The sequence below is a fragment of the Papilio polytes genome, unplaced genomic scaffold, assembly GCF_000836215.1.
Source record: "Papilio polytes unplaced genomic scaffold, Ppol_1.0 DF823923.1, whole genome shotgun sequence".
NCBI lineage: Eukaryota > Metazoa > Arthropoda > Insecta > Lepidoptera > Papilionidae > Papilio > Papilio polytes.
This window is the reverse complement of record NW_013525281.1, coordinates 1,893,817-1,913,768: the sequence shown is the minus strand read 5'-3', so window position 1 is coordinate 1,913,768 and position 19,952 is coordinate 1,893,817. Positions and strand designations below refer to the sequence as shown.

Here is a 19,952-nt window from a genome sequence, read left to right as displayed (position 1 = left end):
AGTTCCCAAAATAAAACATATCTTAAATATACTGCACTGCACAGTGAATTTTTAATCATATATTTCGTTCTTGCTTTAAAGACTTTGTTTTATGTTAATAGGGCACATTATCCTACATCTATCTCTGCATGTAGTTTAAAGTAGATTTCTCTTTTCAAAAATTATTAAGATAGTCGCAAAATTGATTTTATAACTCTGTATTTTTTGAAAAAGTATAACATATTGTCTTTGCAAAACGACACTATGTGTCAAAACTCGCGCCAAAAGTAAACAGTGTTGCGAGATTGTTTTATATTTTTAATGCTGTTTATTAAGTTCTAAAACATTCAAAAATGTCTACACCATCAAAACGTCCATCATCTCGTGCATCTTCAGAAGCGGCCACACCATCACGGAGAACCAGATCTTCACAACAAGTAGTAGTTCCAGAAACTCCACAGCAGTCAAGCGGCACCCCATCAAACGGTATAAACAGATTTTCCAATTCAATCTATGTTTTGCCAACAACGAGGTTCAAATCATTAAGCAAACACTTGCAAATGTATATTGGTTTTATGTTATAAGAAAATGAAAACTGATTGGTTATAATAATAAATAAGGAATTTATTACAGATGGAACTCCCAGTGGTTTTCGTGAGAATCCCAATGCAACTCCACGCACTCCTAGAGGTCAAGTACTGGCTTCATCGCCGGCTCCACACCTGGGCTCTAGCCCTCTTGGTAATTATATTTTTTATGAACTAAATTGGTAAAAAAAAATGTTTACCCAAAGTAGCCACCACCAGCCATTGCAGATGTAATATGATTGTCTTAAAATAGTAACTGGCTTGTGTTTTAGATGTAAAAAAGTAATATTTTACTACAGATAATAATTGCAATATTTTGCATTTTTAACACTGCATTTGTCACACTTGTACGAAGTTTGCTTGCAGACTGTTGCAACATTACAGAAATACCTAAAATGTTATATGCAACCTACATCAAAATTGCAGATTAACATTTTCCAAACTGATATTAATTTTTTATTTAATTTTAACAATGCTTACTGGGCATAAACATGTAGGTCATTACATTAAAAGCAAATTTAAAAATCATTTTATCAACAGGGACAGACATAGACATGAGCTCTCCATTGAACTATGGCACACCAAGTTCTCTCAGTACACCGCGATCTACACTCCGCAGTGTTGGCACTCCCGCAAGACAGAGAGCGGACTTACGAGGGCATCAATTTGGAAGAAATGTACCAGCTCCAACGCCAACTAAAAGAGTAAGATGGTATTTTAGACTAAGTTAGTGTTAACTTTATTACTAGCAGTAACTTAGTACACTACACTCATAACTCAATTGTTTATCAATATCTAAAAAAAAATAATATTTTCAAGAATAGAATTGATAACAAGTAAAAATTTTTTTTTATAAAAGTAATACATTTTTTAACATCCTGAGATTTTAAAGTTTTCTCTTAGTCTATATTAGTAAATTATAGAATAACTAAGATCCATTTATGCAGAATTAAATTAACAGTCTTAGATGAAAACTGTTTTTTTTTTTTAGTTTTACTATACTTAAATGTTAGGTGTAAAATATAGTACTAATTTTTGGTTGATGTGTCGGTTCTAACTTGACTTGCTTATTTCAGCCTGGTGAGTCTGGTGAGGTAGACTCCGGGGAGCCGCAGCTAGTGGTGTGGGGCACAGATGTGGCCATTGCTGAGTGCAGAGACAAGTTTATAAAGTTTGTGCAGCGCTTTGTGGAACCTGATGCAGTTACAAATGAACCACTATATGAAACTAAATTGGAAGAGGTAAGTATTTATTATATGACTTTCATAGATTTAAAGCAGGGGTAGTGAACCTTTACATATTAACACACTACTTTTTAAAATAACTATTTTTTTTTAGTTTTTTTTTTAGTTGTGATGTGCCATTCTGTAATATTACTTGGTTCGCGTCCGTTTCTCGCAATATTTGTGATTCACACTTTTCCTAGTGCTAATTAGATTTTGTGATCAGTGATGTGCTCAAAATATTGTGTCTTGTGCCAATTGTTTGCCACCCACAGCTTAATGTATTGGTTATTTCAATATTTTTGGCGTCTCCTCTGCCTATACATCCCGCTATAACTAAAAATGTATTTTTAGTAATATGTTCTAAACTGTTAAATGCAAATATTTGTAAATACAAACAGATTCTTGAGTTTACAGATGTAAACTCTAAAACTACTGATTTTGTTATTACCATGTTTTAGTTATTACTATTTTTTTTTTTGTGGATATCACAATGTGATGTATTTATATAATTTTCAGATACACACATTGGAGGAGCCATTCTTGGACGTAGATTGTGAACATGTCAAAACATTTGACGCTAAACTCCACCGCCAACTTGTCTGCTATCCTCAAGAGGTAAATATATAAAAAAAAACATACACACAAATTGGAAACCTCCTTCTTTTGGGATGTCGGTCAACAAAATTGAAGTGTTTACTATGATTTGGGCATAATCTCTGTATTTCTTTACAGGTTGTACCAGCTTTTGATGCTGCGGTTAACCAATTGTTCTTTGAAAAGTATCCTGCAGCTATCCTGGAACATCAGATACAAGTCAGGCCTTACAATGCTCCTCAGAGACATATGAGAGATCTCAATCCTGAAGGTTTGTTCAATTTTCTATGTTTAATGATAAATTCAGTGCAAAAAATACTACCTGTAGTTACTTTTTTGTTTTAATTTTTTTACATAAATTTGGATTTATAAGTGTCAGTGTTTTGTTATGTGTTTTGTATGTGTCGGTTAAGCCGGTTTGGAATTAAAACAAAATAAGAATTCTATGACTTCTTTTAGACTATCCTCTATATCTATGTCAAATTCCATAGAGCTACTTTCAGCAGTTTAGGCTACGAACATCCATCCACTTAAACTTTCGCAATGTTAGTAAGATTTTCCACTCTTGGAGGGAAGCACATGTGCAGTGTGCAGATAACCATTGATCATAAGGGGGGGTTTCCAGTAGTAACAAAACTATTGAACCCCCTTGGGTTTCCAATAGTAACAATCATCCTTTACAGACATCGACCAGCTGGTGACAATCAGTGGTATGGTGATCCGCACATCCGGGATAGTGCCGGAGATGCGCGAGGCGTACTTCAGATGCGCGGTGTGCGGCGCGGGCGCGGCGGGCGAGCTGGAGCGCGGCCGCGTGGCGGAGCCGGCGCACTGCGCGCACTGCAGCACCGCGCACGCCTTCCAGCTCATACACAACCGCTCGCACTTCAGTGATAAACAGCTCGTTAAGCTGCAGGAAGCGCCAGGTAAACAAATATAACCTATTCGGTTGTATGTAAAGAATTTTGATTTGAAAACTTAACTAAGATACATTGACATCCGTACATTGATATTTCAATCCGGCTTGAAGGACCAAAATGACCAATCTTAGACCTCTACAGTTTTATGGCGTGTATTTTAGAGATACCAGAACCTTTGACTATGTCACTTGAGAATGGCCACCGACCAATCCAGTCAACTTTGCAATGCTAATTTTAAATATTTTTTTTTTCATTTCATTAGTTACGTTTCCATTATTTTGTGTTTAAATACTTTTTTGATTCATAATTGTAGTGTTGACAAAAATTTAAATAAACATTATTTTATTTTATAACATAAGGTGACAACGAGCAAGCGGCCACTAGAATCCGCCAAAATGGCGAAGCGAGCGCTGCCCATAGACATCCGCTATTGCAGATGCGTTGCCTACCCTTTACGACGGAGGAGGAGACGCACATAAAGATAATATTTCCCCTTCCTATGCATCTCCTCCACCGTCAAATCCAACTCCTTTCCAACCTTATAAGAAAAGGGTGGTAAAGAGAAACTTAAATTATATTAATATCTTTGCAGACGACATGCCGGCTGGGCGCACGCCGGCGACAGTAGCGGTGATGTCGCACGGCGCGCTGGTGGAGGCGGTGGGCGCGGGCGAGCGCGTGCGCGTCACCGGCGTGGTGCGCGCCGCGCCCGCCGCCGCGCACCCGCGCCGCGCCACGCTGCGCGCGCTGCACCGCACACACATCGACGCGCTGCACTACTCGCCCATATCCAGCGATAGGATGCTGCACACCGACGACACGTAATGCACACTTAGTACATTGCATTCTGCCTAACAGAATAGTCACGATATGGCACAGCATAACATAAAATCTCCTATATATAGCATATACATATACAACATACACGTATTACTTAAGTGACACACTAGCAGCTTCATTAAAAAAAAATAACTACAAATATGTGATTTTAGCCTCTACCATGCAATGCTGAAAGGATGTCTGCGTACGATCCTATGTATAAACCTCAATATTATGGTACTGCATAAATTGTTTTGAAACCAGAATAAATTGCGTAGCGTATGTGAAGGGGTTTATATAATTTTTTTAATAGAAGTAGACACCAGTAACATCTGTTTCATGATAGAGCTAGCTCGCCTCAATACCACGACCATACAAGACGTGCCAAGTTCAAACAATCCGCGATTCTGATGAAATTAAATAACAATGGCCTTATTTTAACGGAAGAAAGGACGCATATGTTAGTGAAAATTCGTTTATTTATACATCGCTTCGCTATTTACTAATAACTTTACTCGTATATGTACTAAAAAAAATAACAGTGTAAATAATTCCCCGCAGTGATGAGCACCGTTTCCCCCCGGAGCGGGTGGAGCTGCTGCAGGCGCTGTCGCGGCAGGCGGACTGCTACGAGCGGCTGGCGCGCGCCATCGCACCCTCCATCTACGAGAACCTCGACATCAAGAAGGGAGTGCTGCTGCAGCTGCTCGGCGGCACCAAGAAGAACTTCAACGCAGCCGGACGTACGCACTTCAGGTGATAATAAAACCAGGATTTTGAGTTTTTAATATATATATAAGGAAATAAATATATGTAGCGCCATTTTACTTCTTACTTCACACTTCTTACTTATGTTATAAATGCGAAAATTTAGATGGATGGATGTTAGCGTTTGTAGCCTAAACGGCTGAACGGATCTTCATGAAATTTGGCATAGGTTTAGACCATAGTCTGGATGAACACATAGGCTACTTTATATCCCGGGAATAATTACGGCTCCCTTGGGATTCATTGGTTTAGTTTTTTAATGTTTACTTGATCATTCTGCAACAGTTCAACATATCTTATTGGAATTTGGCACAGATATAAAACAAAGTCTGAAGTAGACATGGGATAAGGTTCATCTCCGAGAAATGTCTGGTTCTCGAGGGATATGTAGCTTTTTGTTATTTATATAGTTCGTATGTTTTCTAATACCACGCGTACGAAGTCGCGGGCAACAGCTAGTATGTTATAAAAGCGGAAATGGATGGATGAATTTGTTACCACTAATTACTAAAATTTAGTAAAAATGTAGAACATAGTCTTTAAGAACACATAAGCTAAAAAGTATTTAATTTCTCACAAACAAAATTGCAGACAAAAGTTAATCTACTATACAAGAAAGCTGTCTTTTATTATAAAACTAGTATTCACCCGCGACTCCGTGCGCGTGGAATCAAAGAAAAACAAAAATAAGTAGCCTATATGTCCATCCAGAGTATGCTTTACATCTATGCCTAATCGAGATCCGTTCAGCAGTTTAGGCTACAAACAAACATCGAACTAAAATAGCATTTATAATATGAAACATTTCGAATTAGGTCAGAGATAAACATCCTGCTGTGCGGCGACCCCGGCACCAGCAAGTCGCAGCTGCTGCGCTGGGTGCACGGGCTGGTGCCGCGCGCGCAGTACACCTCGGGCAGGGGCTCCTCCGCCGTCGGCCTCACTGCCTACGTCTCCAAGGACCCGGACACGCGCCAGCTGGTGCTGCAGACGTAAGACATCTCCCTACCTTGTCCTACTCCCGTAGGGTAGGTACACTTTGGTCCTCCAAATAACTATCAACTCGCCCCGTGTAACACAACACAGAAGACTGGCGTCAAGTGGGAGCAATTCTGCCCAAATTTAGTCCCTTTTCCTTCCCACCCTTTTTCTCATAGTAGGATGTTGGTGAAGACGCATAGAAATTGGAAATATCCACTTTGTGTGAGTCTCCTCCGTCGATAAAGGGGAGGCAAAGCATCCGCTTTTACGAACCACTGGGGCTACTCTCAAACTTCCTCTAATATACTCATTTCGTATCTTATCTATTGTTATTAATAAGAATAATAAAATAAAAAAAAAACTCAAACCATTAACCTGAAGAGTAGGCAGAGATAGTGGTCTTCCTTTCAACTAACATGGCTTCATTCTCTAGCATTTTCTATGTTATCAATCTATCGTTAGTAAATTGCAATGTTATAAAAGTAAATACAAATTAATTTACTGGGAGAAATATATTAATTCCAGTTTTATAAATGATTTTTTAAATTTTAACAGCGGAGCGCTGGTGTTAGCAGACAATGGTATTTGCTGTATCGACGAGTTTGACAAAATGAACGACTCCACGCGCAGTGTACTACACGAGGTTAGTGTTAATAATATTAAAGATCTAAATAAAATACATCAAATGTGGGAAAATAAAATAAAACTACCTTATTTTTTTTACACATTCTTAATCTCGTCTTGAGAACAATTTAATTTTGCAAAAGCTGTTTATTGGTTTAGGTTAGGAAATGTACAATCGTGGAAATTCGCGGTGTTCCACTTGTTTTACTAAAATATGCCTTTTTATTGCAGCAAGACAAACACAACAATAATTAGGTAGAAGTAAATATCGCAAATGGACAATAAAAAGCAATAGGCAGTGTACCTCGACTTTTTAATACAGACAAATTTAAAATCTGTGTCGTATTTCGCGTCATCGCTAGATTCCACAACTGTACTTATTTTAACCGTCCGTTTTAATGCAATTTAAATAATTTAGGTAATGGAGCAGCAGACGCTGTCGATAGCCAAAGCGGGTATCATCTGCCAGTTGAATGCGCGCACCTCCATACTGGCGGCCGCTAATCCAGCAGAATCTCAGTGGAATAAGAACAAAACTATCGTAGAAAATGTACAACTACCGCATACACTTATGTCCAGGTAAATAAACTTACCTTATTAAGTTGTTTCAAACATTATTTTCAAATGATTTTTCTTGCATGCTTAAAAAGACTGTCTGGTTACTTAAGGTAATAAAATTTTAACATTTCTAGTGTCCAAGAAAAATCTTACTTAAAATTGTAAATGCGAAAGTTTAGATGGATGGATGTTTGTTAGAGTTTATAGCCTAAACTACTAAATGGGTCTAGATGAAATTTGATATGTCAACGTATTTGACGTAGAAGATAGTCTGTACGAACACTTAGGCTACCCCCTTTTTTTTTATTCCACACGGACGAAGTCGGGGGCGATAGCTAGTCCAATATAATTCGAAAAATGTGTTGCGTTTGCATTTCCATTTGTCGATTTAAAGTGGCTTTTTGTATTTTTATCCTATTTTGTATTGAAATACGTAATGTGTAGGTTCGACCTGATCTTCTTGGTGCTGGACCCTCAGGATGAGGCGTTCGACCGCCGGCTGGCCGCGCATCTCGTCTCACTCTACTACAAGGACCCTGCGGATACACAACAGGATGAAGATAACATTGTTAGTTACAGTATATCTTACTGATATATACGCGAAATTGGATGGATGGATGTTTGTTACTACGTATCTTCAAAACGGCTTAACGGATTTCTGCTAAATTTTTACACGTAGAATATCGTCTGGAACATTTAGGTAATAAAGTTTTATTCATTTAAAATTTTTATGGATTCACGTGCTAGTAAATCATTTTATCTTCGAATCATTTTGTGGCTACAAGTGAAAATAAAATACACATCTAAGTGTATCAGGGAATTTGACGGTGTATCAAAGACAGTTGTTTCAACGTATTGTACACAGATGACGGAATAACCAATAACGTCGCTTTTAATTTGTTCTAGCTTTCGCCCGCGACTTCGTCCGCGTAGAATTAAAAAAAAACAAACGCGAGTAGCTTATGAGTTTTTCCAGACTATCCTCTACATCTATACCAAAATTCATCGACATCTGTTCAGCCGTTTAGGCTACAAACTCTAAAAAACATCCATCCATTTAAACTTTCACATTTATAATATTAGTATGAATTTTGTGATCTTGAATTTTTTCCTCGTCATCTACACATTTATTATAAACAGCAATACTTATAACGTTGCTTTACTAAGTTATCCGCATTTAAAATTCCTTATACATATGAAATATTGTATTTTTTGCAGAATACGGGCGTAATGCGTGACTACATAGCGTATGCAAAGGAGTACGTGCAGCCCGCGCTCAGCGAGACCGCGCAGCAGCGGCTCATTGACGCATACGTCGATATGAGGTATATAAATAAAGAAATCTATATAACATCATATGTAACTGCGTATAACGTCACGACGTTATAAAGAATTTTAGCTAATCAAAAATTCAAACTGTCGTGGTTTTTACAAATATAATGTTGCTAAGATAAAAGTTGCTTACCATAATTGGTCTCCCAATGTTTCGGCTTACTGTACTTAATTTTATTTTAGCGTCGACTACTCGACTAATAAGTCCAAATTCAGTGAAATACAAAACGGCAGATACTCGCAGATGAACAAAAGATTTACGCCCAATTCACATTATTCCAGTCCAGCGATACCAGCGCTGGATTCCAGAAAATAGGGATAACCATGCTAGAATATCTGGTTTTACATTTTTGACCGACTTCAATAAGGAGGTTCTCAATTATTCCAGTTTATATTCCGCACTGGATACAATTTCTGGGTTGGAGTAATGTAAACTGGGTTTTACTTATAATACAAATAAAATTCATTGAAATACTGTGTAAATTTACTTTAAGACGGTAATATCATTGGTTAAAGATTTTATATTTGTGTTAACAGACGTGTGGGCAGCGGGCGCGGTCAGATCTCTGCCTACCCCCGCCAGCTGGAGTCGCTCATTCGGCTGGCGGAGGCGCACGCGCGCGTCAGACTCTCCCCAGTTGTTGAAATTATTGACGTCGATGAAGCAGCTAGGTCAGTTATCTATAATAATATTATAAAGAGAAAAAAAAGTATATTTTTGTATGTAGTGAAATGACTCAAAAAATACTAGGCCGATTTCAAAAATTCTTTCACCATTAAAAAGCTACGTTATCAAAATAAAACCATTAGGCTATTGGCGCTTGAATTATGTCTTAACTAAGTTCTTCGTAATCCAGACTTCATCGCGAAGCTCTTAAGCAGTCAGCAACAGACCCGGCATCAGGTCGCATCGACGTCGGCATACTGACAACTGGTCTAGGCGCTGCCGCGCGCCGCCGCCGAGCTGAGCTGGTCACCGCACTCAGGGAACTCATCAAGCCGTACTCCAAACCTCACACAATCACACACACCAAGCTGCTGCAGGACGTCAATGCTGCCTCACAACTGGTCAGTTATACTCCGTAAGGTACAGTCGGTGAATTTGTCGGTGGTGATAGTTTCTTCAATGATTGGGACGGGACGCGAAATAATAAACAATATGACGCTTTTGAATATGTTTGTATGTTGCTATGGTTAATTACATCATATCCTGTTTGGGCAACTCACTACTAATAAGTTGTTAGCAAGAAGCGGATTTTGCATCGTTGCAAAAAAATTAGGCAATTTTACTTAAAAAAAATGCGAAAGTTTAGTTGGATAGTCTGGAAGATCACATAAGCTAATTGCTTTTGATTTAAACTCCACGCGGTCGAAGGAAGTCACGGGCGCAAGCTAGTTATTTTGTAAGTGGAATACCGCCGATTTCCCCGACTGTACCTTAAGATTTAATAGCCAATAGTAACTTTATGTGTTTCTATAAAATAAAATTACTGTTCTCCGAGATTCATTTTTATAGTATTCTAATAAAACATTGTATTAAAGATGGTGTCTCGAGAACAACTGGACGAAGCCCTCCGTGATCTACAGGACGAAGGCAAGGTGACTGTTGTCAGTCACACGCACATACGTCTCTGCTGACCCCACAAGGCGTGATTGAATAAACTTTGTTGATTGCATCACATGAGCAGGTCTATGTGATTTTTGCTCTATATGAGAGTATTATAAAAACACCCGCATTTGTAAGAAATTAAGACAATTTTCGAGCCAATGGAAACAAAATGTAATAGAAATAACTTTGGATCCAAATGTTGTATTTTTAGATAATTATAAATAAGGTTCTAAGAAAAGAACTTATTCATGTGCCTTTGTGTTAAATAGCTGTTAAGGATTCTTTGTTACGTTCAAAAGTTAAATATCACGAATAAAATGTTTGTTTTTTTATTTTTACCATTCCTTTTCCCTATAACTAAAGAACTCTTCATGTCTATTCTTCTATACTATTAAAATAAAGCGTAAACACATACTTCTATGTTGCCTAAGATGTCAGCAATTACAGCATATTTTTGAATAATTCTTTTATAAAAAGCCCTAGACTTACGTCACGCTTTAGGCTATATATTTTTGCGCCATTATACTTGGGGGGGGGGGGTAAATATTTTAGATAAAACCCTAATGTGGGAAGGAGACCATAAGTTGCTGCCAACATCAAGAAGCAAGATTGCCAAGGTTTGTCATCATGTCATTTTGACATTTGCTATTGGTAACTTGACAAATGTAAACAATTAAATTTTTTTTTAATAATTTATATATTTTGCGGATGAAACCGCACAGGAACAGCTAGTAAAAAAACAAAACTTTAATAAATAATTTTTATTTACATTAAACTTGTATATAAAAAAGCCTGAAGCCCAACATTATTCCTATGTATATCGCAGAACGCATTCAGTTGACAAATAAAACCCTTAAAGCGTTCAAAAAACAAGTTTAAACTCTCGTGTTTTACAAACTTATGAATATATAAAATTATGTACTATTTAGTGTTAATACTGTACATGTTAAATACAGTAAAACTACACCCGTAAATATTTGATAGGAAGACTGAAAAATAAAAAAAAAACCATTTGGTTGTTTACTTATTTCAAATTGTGCAAATAAGTAGTTTTACAAAACTATGAAACATCCAGTTTCTTGTACAAGAACATCAATATTAAAAGGGAATGAAGAGATATTTTTGTAGTCAGATTAATTCGTTATCAAAATTTTAAGCCACAAATGCTTTATGCTTAGTAAAACAATTATTTTACGCACATACGGCTGTATATTGAAACGAATCAAATATTTATTCCTAATTGCCGTTTACAATTTTATACTACATATTTAAATATCGTTTCAACATTCAGCCGTTGCCAAATAAAAAATTCACAGCCCTTAACTGCATACTATACTTTTGTAAACATGTTGCGAGTGTCATCAAAAAACTCGACACCAGCATTAATATTGCTATCTTTGAGAAGACAGACAACAAATAATGCTTTGAGAACTGCAATAACAAATATCCTATAATATATTTAACATCAAGAGATATTGTGGTCTGTGGACTGGTTTGTCTGGTCGGTCCGGTCCGGACCGGGGGATTCTGGTCCGGTCTCTCGCGGGTCGTACTTGTCAGCACGTGCGCACGCCTCCAACACATACTTGTTGAATAATTCCGGTTTATCTACATACACGTGGTGACCGGCGCCGTTTATTACCTGGAAATGTTTTAGATTATTTCAAATATTCACATATCACAAAAATTATTGATGAAAAAAATCATATAAACCTCACATTTAGGGCCTGTCCCACCGGTGGTAGATAGAGGCCCTGATAGTGTAAATATGACGTCACGTCAGATAAAATACAAAATTTCTGTCCCACCAATTTTAAATAGCAGATAACGCTGTGACGTTTCAAATGTCAATGTCATTTTTTTACAAGCCCCATACAAAACTTTTTGATTCTGTCCCACGGGTGGCTGATAAAGAGTTCTGGATAATGTCGAAATGACATGAATGTCACAATGACGTCAGATATGGTGCAAAATCCAGTCCCACAAGTTTCGGATAGGTAAAATAGCAAATTTACGAGCTCCTAATTTGACTGCCAGATCGAGTGACCATTATCTTTTTATCAACTGGATGAGAAAACTTTCTTTGGTCTTATTTTGAGTTAATATCAATGTTTTGACTGAAAATAGATCTTGTTGAGTTTTGAGAAGATGAATTTACGATTGTCTTGTAATATAACATGAATATACCGTCCCCACAATCACTCAGTAGTGAGAAATTGAGACGATAATCTAGCATGGCAATGGGCCAAGTTTCGAGTGACAAACTCTGTACTTTTTGTGTTTTTGAGTTTACTCATGACAGTGAAGTTTGCATCTTACGAAGAAGTCTTACATGGAACCGTATGGTTACATTATAACAGTAATCCGTTGTCAAAATGACGCAACGCAATTCATTCAACATAATATTTTGTTGTTAAAATATTTTTTTCTTATTGTATTTGTTAATTTTTACTATTAGCTGTGTTATTATCCTTTGTTAATATAAAAGTTTGTTATGTATTCAATTACGTAGAAATAGACATTTAAGTAAAACTAAACTAAGGTGTCACGTAATTTAGGGCATGGTCTCTTTTACGAACCTGCATAAATAGGAACTTATAAACATTCGTTGCGACGTTGCCGTTATAGTACTGTTGTAAATTATCAGTGTTATTAATAATGACAGATGTCAGTGGTGGGACAGAAAAATCATTTTATACATTCTGCTATATTACATCTTCATTGATGTCAGATAATTTACGTAAAAGTGATTAGACTATTGCAATACTATCCATTGTTTTGTTCCGCATAGATTTGGTGATAAATAACAATATACCGTTGTCATGGAAACGAAATTCCGATTCGCAATTCATTCGACTTATTTCATTTTATATATTTTATTTTTAACCAAATATTAAAATAAATAAGTGATTTTTTTAATACTTAGCATATATTGTATACAATATTTTTAAAAAAATTTTTTAGCAGAAAATAGGAAAGATTTATCTTAACATGAAAAATAAAGTTTTTTGCAAAACTGCCCGAATATAATCTTTTAAGCGTCCTTGCGACGTTGCCGCTTTTACTAACTACCAGGTTCTTATTTATCGGTATCTTGAATTGTGAAACAAAAAAATCCTATATTTCCGTCACGTATTTTATCTGTTTGATTATTATCAGGCAATTTACGAGAATTTGGTAGTACTGCCCCTTAGTAATGCAAAATTTTACAACAGTTAGGGCCTGTCGCACTACTGGCTGATAGAGACTCAGATAGCTTAAAGGACCAAAATCCGATATATCCATCACATTTTACATGTTAGATTGTTATCAGACAATTTATAATTTGGTTGGACAGGGCCTTAAATTGCTGGAAATACAATTATTTTCAACTTAATACAAAAGAGCGTAGCCTCGAACCGTTACTGACCCCTACCAATGTTTCTCGTCTAGTCGATAAATGAAATGAGAAATCATATTTATACAAATCTGTTTTTAAAAGGTCTGTGATTACAACTTTTTTAATGTTTGTCATAATTTCAAATTCTGTTCGAAGTGAGATACGTATGTTGAAATATTTCGGCTGCTCAGTTAGATGACTGATGATGGGCGCTGCATTCTTTAATGTTCGGTTTATACTTGGCCAGTAGTTGGTCAGTAATCAACAACTGGAATGAACGTGTGGATACTAAATAGCGCCAGAAGTCCATACAATTTATCGTAACGTCGCTACCCAACTGTACTATTAAAGTGTGAACCGGGCATAACTCGCTATATTGTGTTCGTTGTTACTGGCATGTTTTTACATACAAACCTGTACATAAGTGGTGGAGTTGGGCCGGTGCTGGGTGAGCAGCTGGCTGGTGGAGTTGTCGACCCAGGAGCGGCTGCCGTACAGCACGGTGACCGGCAGGCGCGCCCACAGCGCCCCCACGCGGTGCACCATCGGGTTCTTCGCCCACCCGAAACCCGTCATTAGAGTGTGGAACGCACTTTCACCACTATGAATATAATAAATCTCTTACAGAAGTCAAAACGGTATTTTACATTTATGCTATTATAATAAAGCGTAAACACACAATTCTTTGTTGCCTAAGATATCAGCAATTACAGCATATTTTTGAATAATTCTTTTTTTAATAAAAAGCACTTACGTCACGCTTTAGGCTATATATTTTCACGCCATTAAACTTAGGGGGTAAGTATTTTGGATAAAAGCCCTAATGTGAGAAAGAGACCATAAGTTGCTGCCAACATCAAGGAAGCAAGGTTGTAACCATGTCATTTTGACATTTGCAATTGACAATTTGACAAATGTAAATAATAAACTTAAATTTTCATAATTTTATGCGGATGAAGTCGCACGGGAACAGCTAGTACGGAATAAAGATGAATCGTAAATAGTTCGCTTTGTAACCACCATATACAATCTCACAGGTGTCAAATTATTAATCGACTTTGAATTTAAGTATGAGATTATCATTGAAGGCAAATTTAAATTTCGTTTCAGTATTAATATTAAAAAAATAACTAAGGTGTTTAATTTTTTTTTTCATTTTTAATGGCGACAGACATCCTTGCGCTAAAGAGATGTAATGTGTGATTTGTTTTTATTATACCAGAAAAATTATAATAGATAAAAACAATGCTTCACATATCTAATACACAAATAACCAAACTTTTCAAAAAGAATATTTCAAGAGACAGTAAAAAATAACTTCGTAAAAACCAAAATTATATTATTATTTTGAAATGATATTTCTGCTAATTTTAATTGTTGCGCATTGAAACGATTTGAAAACTTCTTAACTATATTTATTAATTCAAGTTCTGACTTAACCAACATCACCATAGCAACCTATTCCATATAACAATCAAAGAGTATCAAAATCATAAAATCTGTCATTAATTAAAAAGCTTATTATCAAAGAACATTCTAGGTAACACTTAATATATTTACCTGGGGGTCTGCGAGTTACATTGGTAGATATAGTCAGGTATGAGTTGGTCGGCGTGCGGCAGATGCGCGGCGAACTTGCGCGGGATGTCGGGGCGCGTCTTGCCGACCAGCCAGCGGCCGGCCGGGCCCGCCGCGCGCACCGCCCACAGCGGGTTGAAGGGCTGCGCCGCCGTCGCCACCGCGCGCACCCACAGCGGCATCTGGTACTTCTCGTACACGTTCGACGGCTTCTCGGGGAAGCCCCACGGGTCCGCCAGGATCAGGTGACGAACCCTACAAAAAACAAATAAAGCTGCAATTGTAATAACACAAAACACCAAAATCCATCTATAATACTAATATTATAAATACAAAATTTTAGATGGATGGATTTAATCCTTAAAAACACTACAACACAATCAGAAATAACAAAATAAAAAAATGCGACCATAACAAACAGTACATTACACTTAAGGCGTAAATATTTTGGACAAAAAGCCTAATGTGGGAAAGAGACCATAAGTTGCTGCCAAGATCAAGGAAACAAGATTGCCAAGGTTTGTCATGTCATTTTGACATTTGCCATTGATATTTTGACAAATGTAAACAATAAAATAAAACTTTCATAATTTCATACAGATGAAGCCGCTCAGGAACAGCCAGTAAATTATAAATTATAATGTTTGTTAAAGTTTGTAGCTTAAACAGCTGAATAGATTTCGATGAAATGTGTTATACATGATAGGGAATAGTCTGGAAAAACACATAGAATACTCACTTTTGGTTTTTTAAACGCGAACAGAATCGTGGGCGAAAGCTAGTAAAAAATATTTTTAACTAGATTAACTACCGCAACCAATATCGTTAGGTATACTGAGTAATCAATTTAAGACTCTAAGTGGGGCAGAGAGAATACTATAGGAATTATAACGTTGTTCTTTTGGAGATATCTCCAAATGAAAGTTGGAGATTGTAGCAACATGAACTCCAATATCCATATCTCATAACAAATATTAATCAATATAATAGAAATATGTACCTTTCAGGGTATTTAAGTGCGTACGCAGTAGCGATGTACCCGCCGAGGCTGTGCCCCAGCAGTATTAGCTGGTCGATGTTCACCTCGCGCCGCCACTCCTCCACAGACTCCACCCACTGCGCCTCCACCTTGCTGGCGTCCGACGCGAACTTAGGCCGAGAACTACGACCAAAACCTAACACAAATACAAGACTACTATAAATAGGACATCTAAAGTACAGTTACGGAATTATGCGGTGTTTCACTTTTATAAAAAAAATGCCTTATACCTTAGAACGAGATAATTTCCACGTCATACAATTAACAGAATAAACAGCAACGAGTTACCTATACTTATAAAGAAGAAAGCTTTGTACTTTGTATGTATTGAAATAACTCAAAACTACTGTGCCTATTTGAAAAATTCTTTCACCATCAAAAACCAGGTTATCGATGAGTAACAAAGTCTAGTTTTTTTGCTATTACTTAACTTCTCGTAGTCGAAGTCGCGAGCAACAGGTAGTGGTATGAAAAAAGCAACTAGCCATGTACTAACCAAAACTTTTTCATACAGACATTTAAATCATCCTTTTACTTATAGTTGACCATACAAATGACTATATCTATAGTGGAACACCACCAAATTCCCCGATTGTACTTATCAGTTCTCAAAGTTTATCTTTAATCAAACTATACTTAACATACCCAACAAGTCGATAGCATATACAGGCCGCTGGGCCGCGAGAGCATCTAAGTTAGTACACCAGAGTGCAAGCCCTGCTCCCATACCATGCAGCAAGACTAGTGGTGTACGCGGTGCATCCTCGTTTAGACAGATGGTCCATATCTTGTCACTCTGACCCACAACTGATCCAATGTCCACATAGAAACGTTTATACACTGTTTTCACACCTATAAACAAAGAAATATATTTTTTATAAAGATAATCTTACTAATATCATAAATGCGAAAGTTTTGATGGATGGCTGGATGTTTGTTAGCGTTCTCGATGACATATAGCAAAGACATAGAAGATAGACTGGAAGAACACATAGGCTACTCATTTTTTTTTTAAATCCTCGCAGACGAAGTCGCGGGCGAAAGCTAGTGTTAAATAAAAACTAAAATCAATCTCATTATTAATATAATACAAAGTATAATATAACAATCAATATCAGTTTTTCTTTAAAACCAACCTCTTACTTTCTCTAAATAATTGAAGAATATTAGTTTAAATACAATGAGAAAAAAAAATCCAATGTAAAATTAGTAAAAACCTTGTACTGAGATGTAATAAGTAAATCTTCGCATAATTTATATAAATAAAATAAAGGCCATATGTGAAGGTCATTTTCGTTGTATACATTGCAACAGATAAAAAAACCTTTAATTACAAACTAGAAGTCTACAATATTATCAACATTTAATTAAAACAGAAATATAAACAATAGTATTATTTCCAATTACTTAAAGACAAAGGTCATTTATTTCATACTGAGCATGACCTTTGTCTCTGCCTTATTTATCAAATCAACCAATAAAGTAAAAAACACAAAGAAATACAAGCCTAATTGGACTTGAGTCATCTAAAGTGATATCTTTTTAGTGGAATGACTTGTACTATGCATACTGATGTAAAAAAATTAAGGTGGCCGATTGCTTGTTTGCCGCCATATAATAAAAAGAAAATTATGGCTCAATCACATAGTCTATGGTCTATTTATGGTTTATAAGACCCACATTCTAAGTTTAGTAGCTTTCATGTTTATGAGTTTGAAGATACAAAAAACTACAAACGTATTTCAGTCAAGGATGTACGCTTCTTACCGTTTAAAATGAATACGTCATACAGATAAATATGACATTATCGACGCAACAGCTTTATCGGAAAGATAAAAATTTGAGGGTCAATAAAATGCAAGATAAAAATTACGGATACAAAAAAATTAGACTAGATGCTAAAGTGTTACTAAAATTAATTATATATATATATTAGATAATGTTACTAAAATTATAAAAAAAGAAAAAAAAAATTTTTTTTTTATTATTATAATTTCAATTCACGTTGACTGCATATATTTGTGAACAAATAATTGTATTCAATTAAAATGCTACTTTATAAATATGATATTCAAAAGTTCTTCAACATTTGGCAATCTATTCATTTTATAGAAATGGTATTTTACAAGTAGTACAACACTATTTCATCATTCATACAACCATTTAATATCAATTTTGCATAATCATCTATACATATAATAAAATTGGAGTGTCTGTAATATCAAAAGAAAAATTCCAGATTTCGGAATTATGATCTATTTCTGTTGCTAATAACGTAAATTGCATTAAAAAAATTTTTGTATGTCTGTCTGCAAGCCGCTTTTGTTCTGGACAACCTCCGAAACGGCTGGTCCGATTTCGACCTTCACTGAAGGGTAGCTGACATAGACGGCCTGATTATAGGCTACTTTTTAACTTAATATTGTGTGACAAAGTCACAGGCAATAGCGTGCTTAGTAATATAAAAAGTCATGACTTAGCATATTTCATACATACATGATAATATTTTTTTCTCTATATTCCTCAGCATTTCATCCGATTGTCGTGTCCAGCTGAACCAGCCACCGGTCCAACTAGAATTTAAGATAAAATTTAATATTATTAAATACTTATCAGTAAAATTACAAAGCTCTCAAATATGCTTTTTATCAATCAAACCAATTTAGCAAAGAAAATTGATCTGATTAATCCATAAAATTATGACATAGTCCAATAACATTTATGTATATTACATATAAAATTTTAGAATGTAACTAGACTGTGTTATAAAAAATTTAAGCAATAAAAGCAACAGGAAGCTGGACAAGCAATATGGATATGGGAATTAGCCTTACTTCCACACAATGGACAATATTAAGCCAATCCATGTCCAGCTAATTGTGCTGAAAGTCAAACAATAATTCATTGTAATCATTCTGTTTCCACTGCCAAAACATGTGTATAAAAACATTGAAATCCTTCACATTCTCAGGCTTGATTTGCACACATTTGTGAGTTATTTTTTAAGCATTAGAGTATTGTTAATGTACAATAAATTGTAATATTAGGATACATTATAATTAATATCACCAAACCAGTTTAATGAAAAGTCACAGAGGACTAACTATTTTAAAAATAAATCATCCTTGAAACATTTTTAGATAAATTTATTTCTATAATACTGACAAACTAAGTTACTGTCACATAACATGCATTAAACAAAACAAAAACATAAAAACTTGCTTGTCTAATCCCATTGGTGATTTTTTTTTAAAGATTTAATCTGAAAATATAACATTGAATAAAACTTATTTATATGAAATAATCTTTGCCCGCAATAAATCAAAATGTAATATTGTTTTCACTATGAAAATGTAATGTGATAAAATTACATAAATAGAAGCTTATAAACTTGAAATTCTGCCATAAACCTTTACCTTAAAACGCCAACAATTACATGACAAATGAGTGGCAATGATGTGCGAATCCAAATGCGTGTGAGCCCAGGCATTACAATTACGAACGACTGATGATTTTTGTGCAAATCCTACAATTATAAACCGCAAACATTTGAATTTGTCAAAGTTTTATAAAAAAAAGTGTTCCAATACATATAATATTGCGCAATCTTGTAAATTATATGTAAAGTTAAACGTTTGTGAAAAAAGTATTATAATAAAAAATATACCTGGATCTGGTCGTTGATAAATTTAATTCACTACCCATCTGGCTTATCTAAACAATCAATCGCACATATCACTGTGTTAAAACAATGAATTCACTGTAGGTTTACTGCGCACAGAAGACCTAATGCTTAGTAATCGTAATAGACTCGGAAGTATCTAATAAATGATAATAAAATACGGCAACATGCCAAAGAAACGAACATCAACCAACTTCACGTTCACGTATTTTTTTGACAAAAGACAATTTATAACTTTTTAATTTGACTTTGACATTCGAGCAAAACAAACATGACA

General features: G+C 35.7%; 2 protein-coding genes across 10 annotated transcripts; one reads left to right on the top strand and one right to left on the bottom strand.

The window, feature by feature from the left end:
• The first annotated feature begins 242 nt into the window (after window positions 1–242).
• Window positions 243–10,335, top strand: LOC106102567 (DNA replication licensing factor MCM4). Its single transcript, XM_013282088.1, has 17 exons — window positions 243–465; window positions 613–720; window positions 1,107–1,270; window positions 1,643–1,807; window positions 2,309–2,407; window positions 2,525–2,657; window positions 3,070–3,312; window positions 3,899–4,127; window positions 4,687–4,881; window positions 5,709–5,885; window positions 6,430–6,517; window positions 6,917–7,077; window positions 7,501–7,624; window positions 8,275–8,381; window positions 8,926–9,060; window positions 9,246–9,456; window positions 9,931–10,335. Exons 1-17 carry the CDS (start codon window positions 333–335, stop codon window positions 10,024–10,026), a joined length of 2,568 nt encoding a protein of 855 aa, XP_013137542.1. The 5' UTR covers window positions 243–332; the 3' UTR covers window positions 10,027–10,335.
• Window positions 10,336–10,741: 406 nt separating this feature from the next.
• LOC106102505 (1-acylglycerol-3-phosphate O-acyltransferase ABHD5-like) lies at window positions 10,742–19,907 on the bottom strand. 9 transcript variants are annotated; one of them, XM_013282003.1, is made up of 9 exons: window positions 19,661–19,907; window positions 19,410–19,519; window positions 18,828–18,875; window positions 18,490–18,566; window positions 16,639–16,845; window positions 15,955–16,129; window positions 14,937–15,209; window positions 13,791–13,977; window positions 10,742–11,639 (listed from the first exon to the last, which is right to left on the bottom strand). In XM_013282003.1, the coding sequence occupies exons 2-9, from the start codon at window positions 19,481–19,483 to the stop codon at window positions 11,463–11,465; spliced, it is 1,218 nt and encodes a 405-aa protein (XP_013137457.1). In that variant the 5' UTR covers window positions 19,484–19,519; window positions 19,661–19,907; the 3' UTR covers window positions 10,742–11,462. The 9 variants fall into 9 exon arrangements, with proteins under 9 accessions (XP_013137457.1, XP_013137462.1, XP_013137461.1 ...); XM_013282008.1 differs by lacking the exon at window positions 19,410–19,519 and adding an exon at window positions 19,216–19,255; XM_013282007.1 differs by lacking the exon at window positions 19,661–19,907 and adding an exon at window positions 19,216–19,255 and having other exon boundaries at window positions 19,410–19,499.
• Between the last annotated feature and the right edge of the window lie 45 nt (window positions 19,908–19,952).

What these genes read in the sequence shown, in the direction of transcription:
- LOC106102505 (XM_013282003.1), bottom strand. Translation starts at nt 19,483, where the DNA reads ATGCCTGGGCTCACACGCATTTGGATTCGCACATCATTGCCACTCATT. An exon ending in GCACTTAAATACCCTGAAAG is followed by an intron (nt 15,210 to 15,954) that starts GTACATATTTCT and finishes TGTTTTTTGTAG; the next exon opens with GGTTCGTCACCTGATCCTGG. An exon ending in TGTAACTCGCAGACCCCCAG is followed by an intron (nt 13,978 to 14,936) that starts GTAAATATATTA and finishes TTATATTCATAG; the next exon opens with TGGTGAAAGTGCGTTCCACA.
- LOC106102567 (XM_013282088.1), top strand. Translation starts at nt 333, where the DNA reads ATGTCTACACCATCAAAACGTCCATCATCTCGTGCATCTTCAGAAGCG. An exon ending in CCTGGGCTCTAGCCCTCTTG is followed by an intron (nt 721 to 1,106) that starts GTAATTATATTT and finishes TTTTATCAACAG; the next exon opens with GGACAGACATAGACATGAGC. An exon ending in TTGTCTGCTATCCTCAAGAG is followed by an intron (nt 2,408 to 2,524) that starts GTAAATATATAA and finishes ATTTCTTTACAG; the next exon opens with GTTGTACCAGCTTTTGATGC.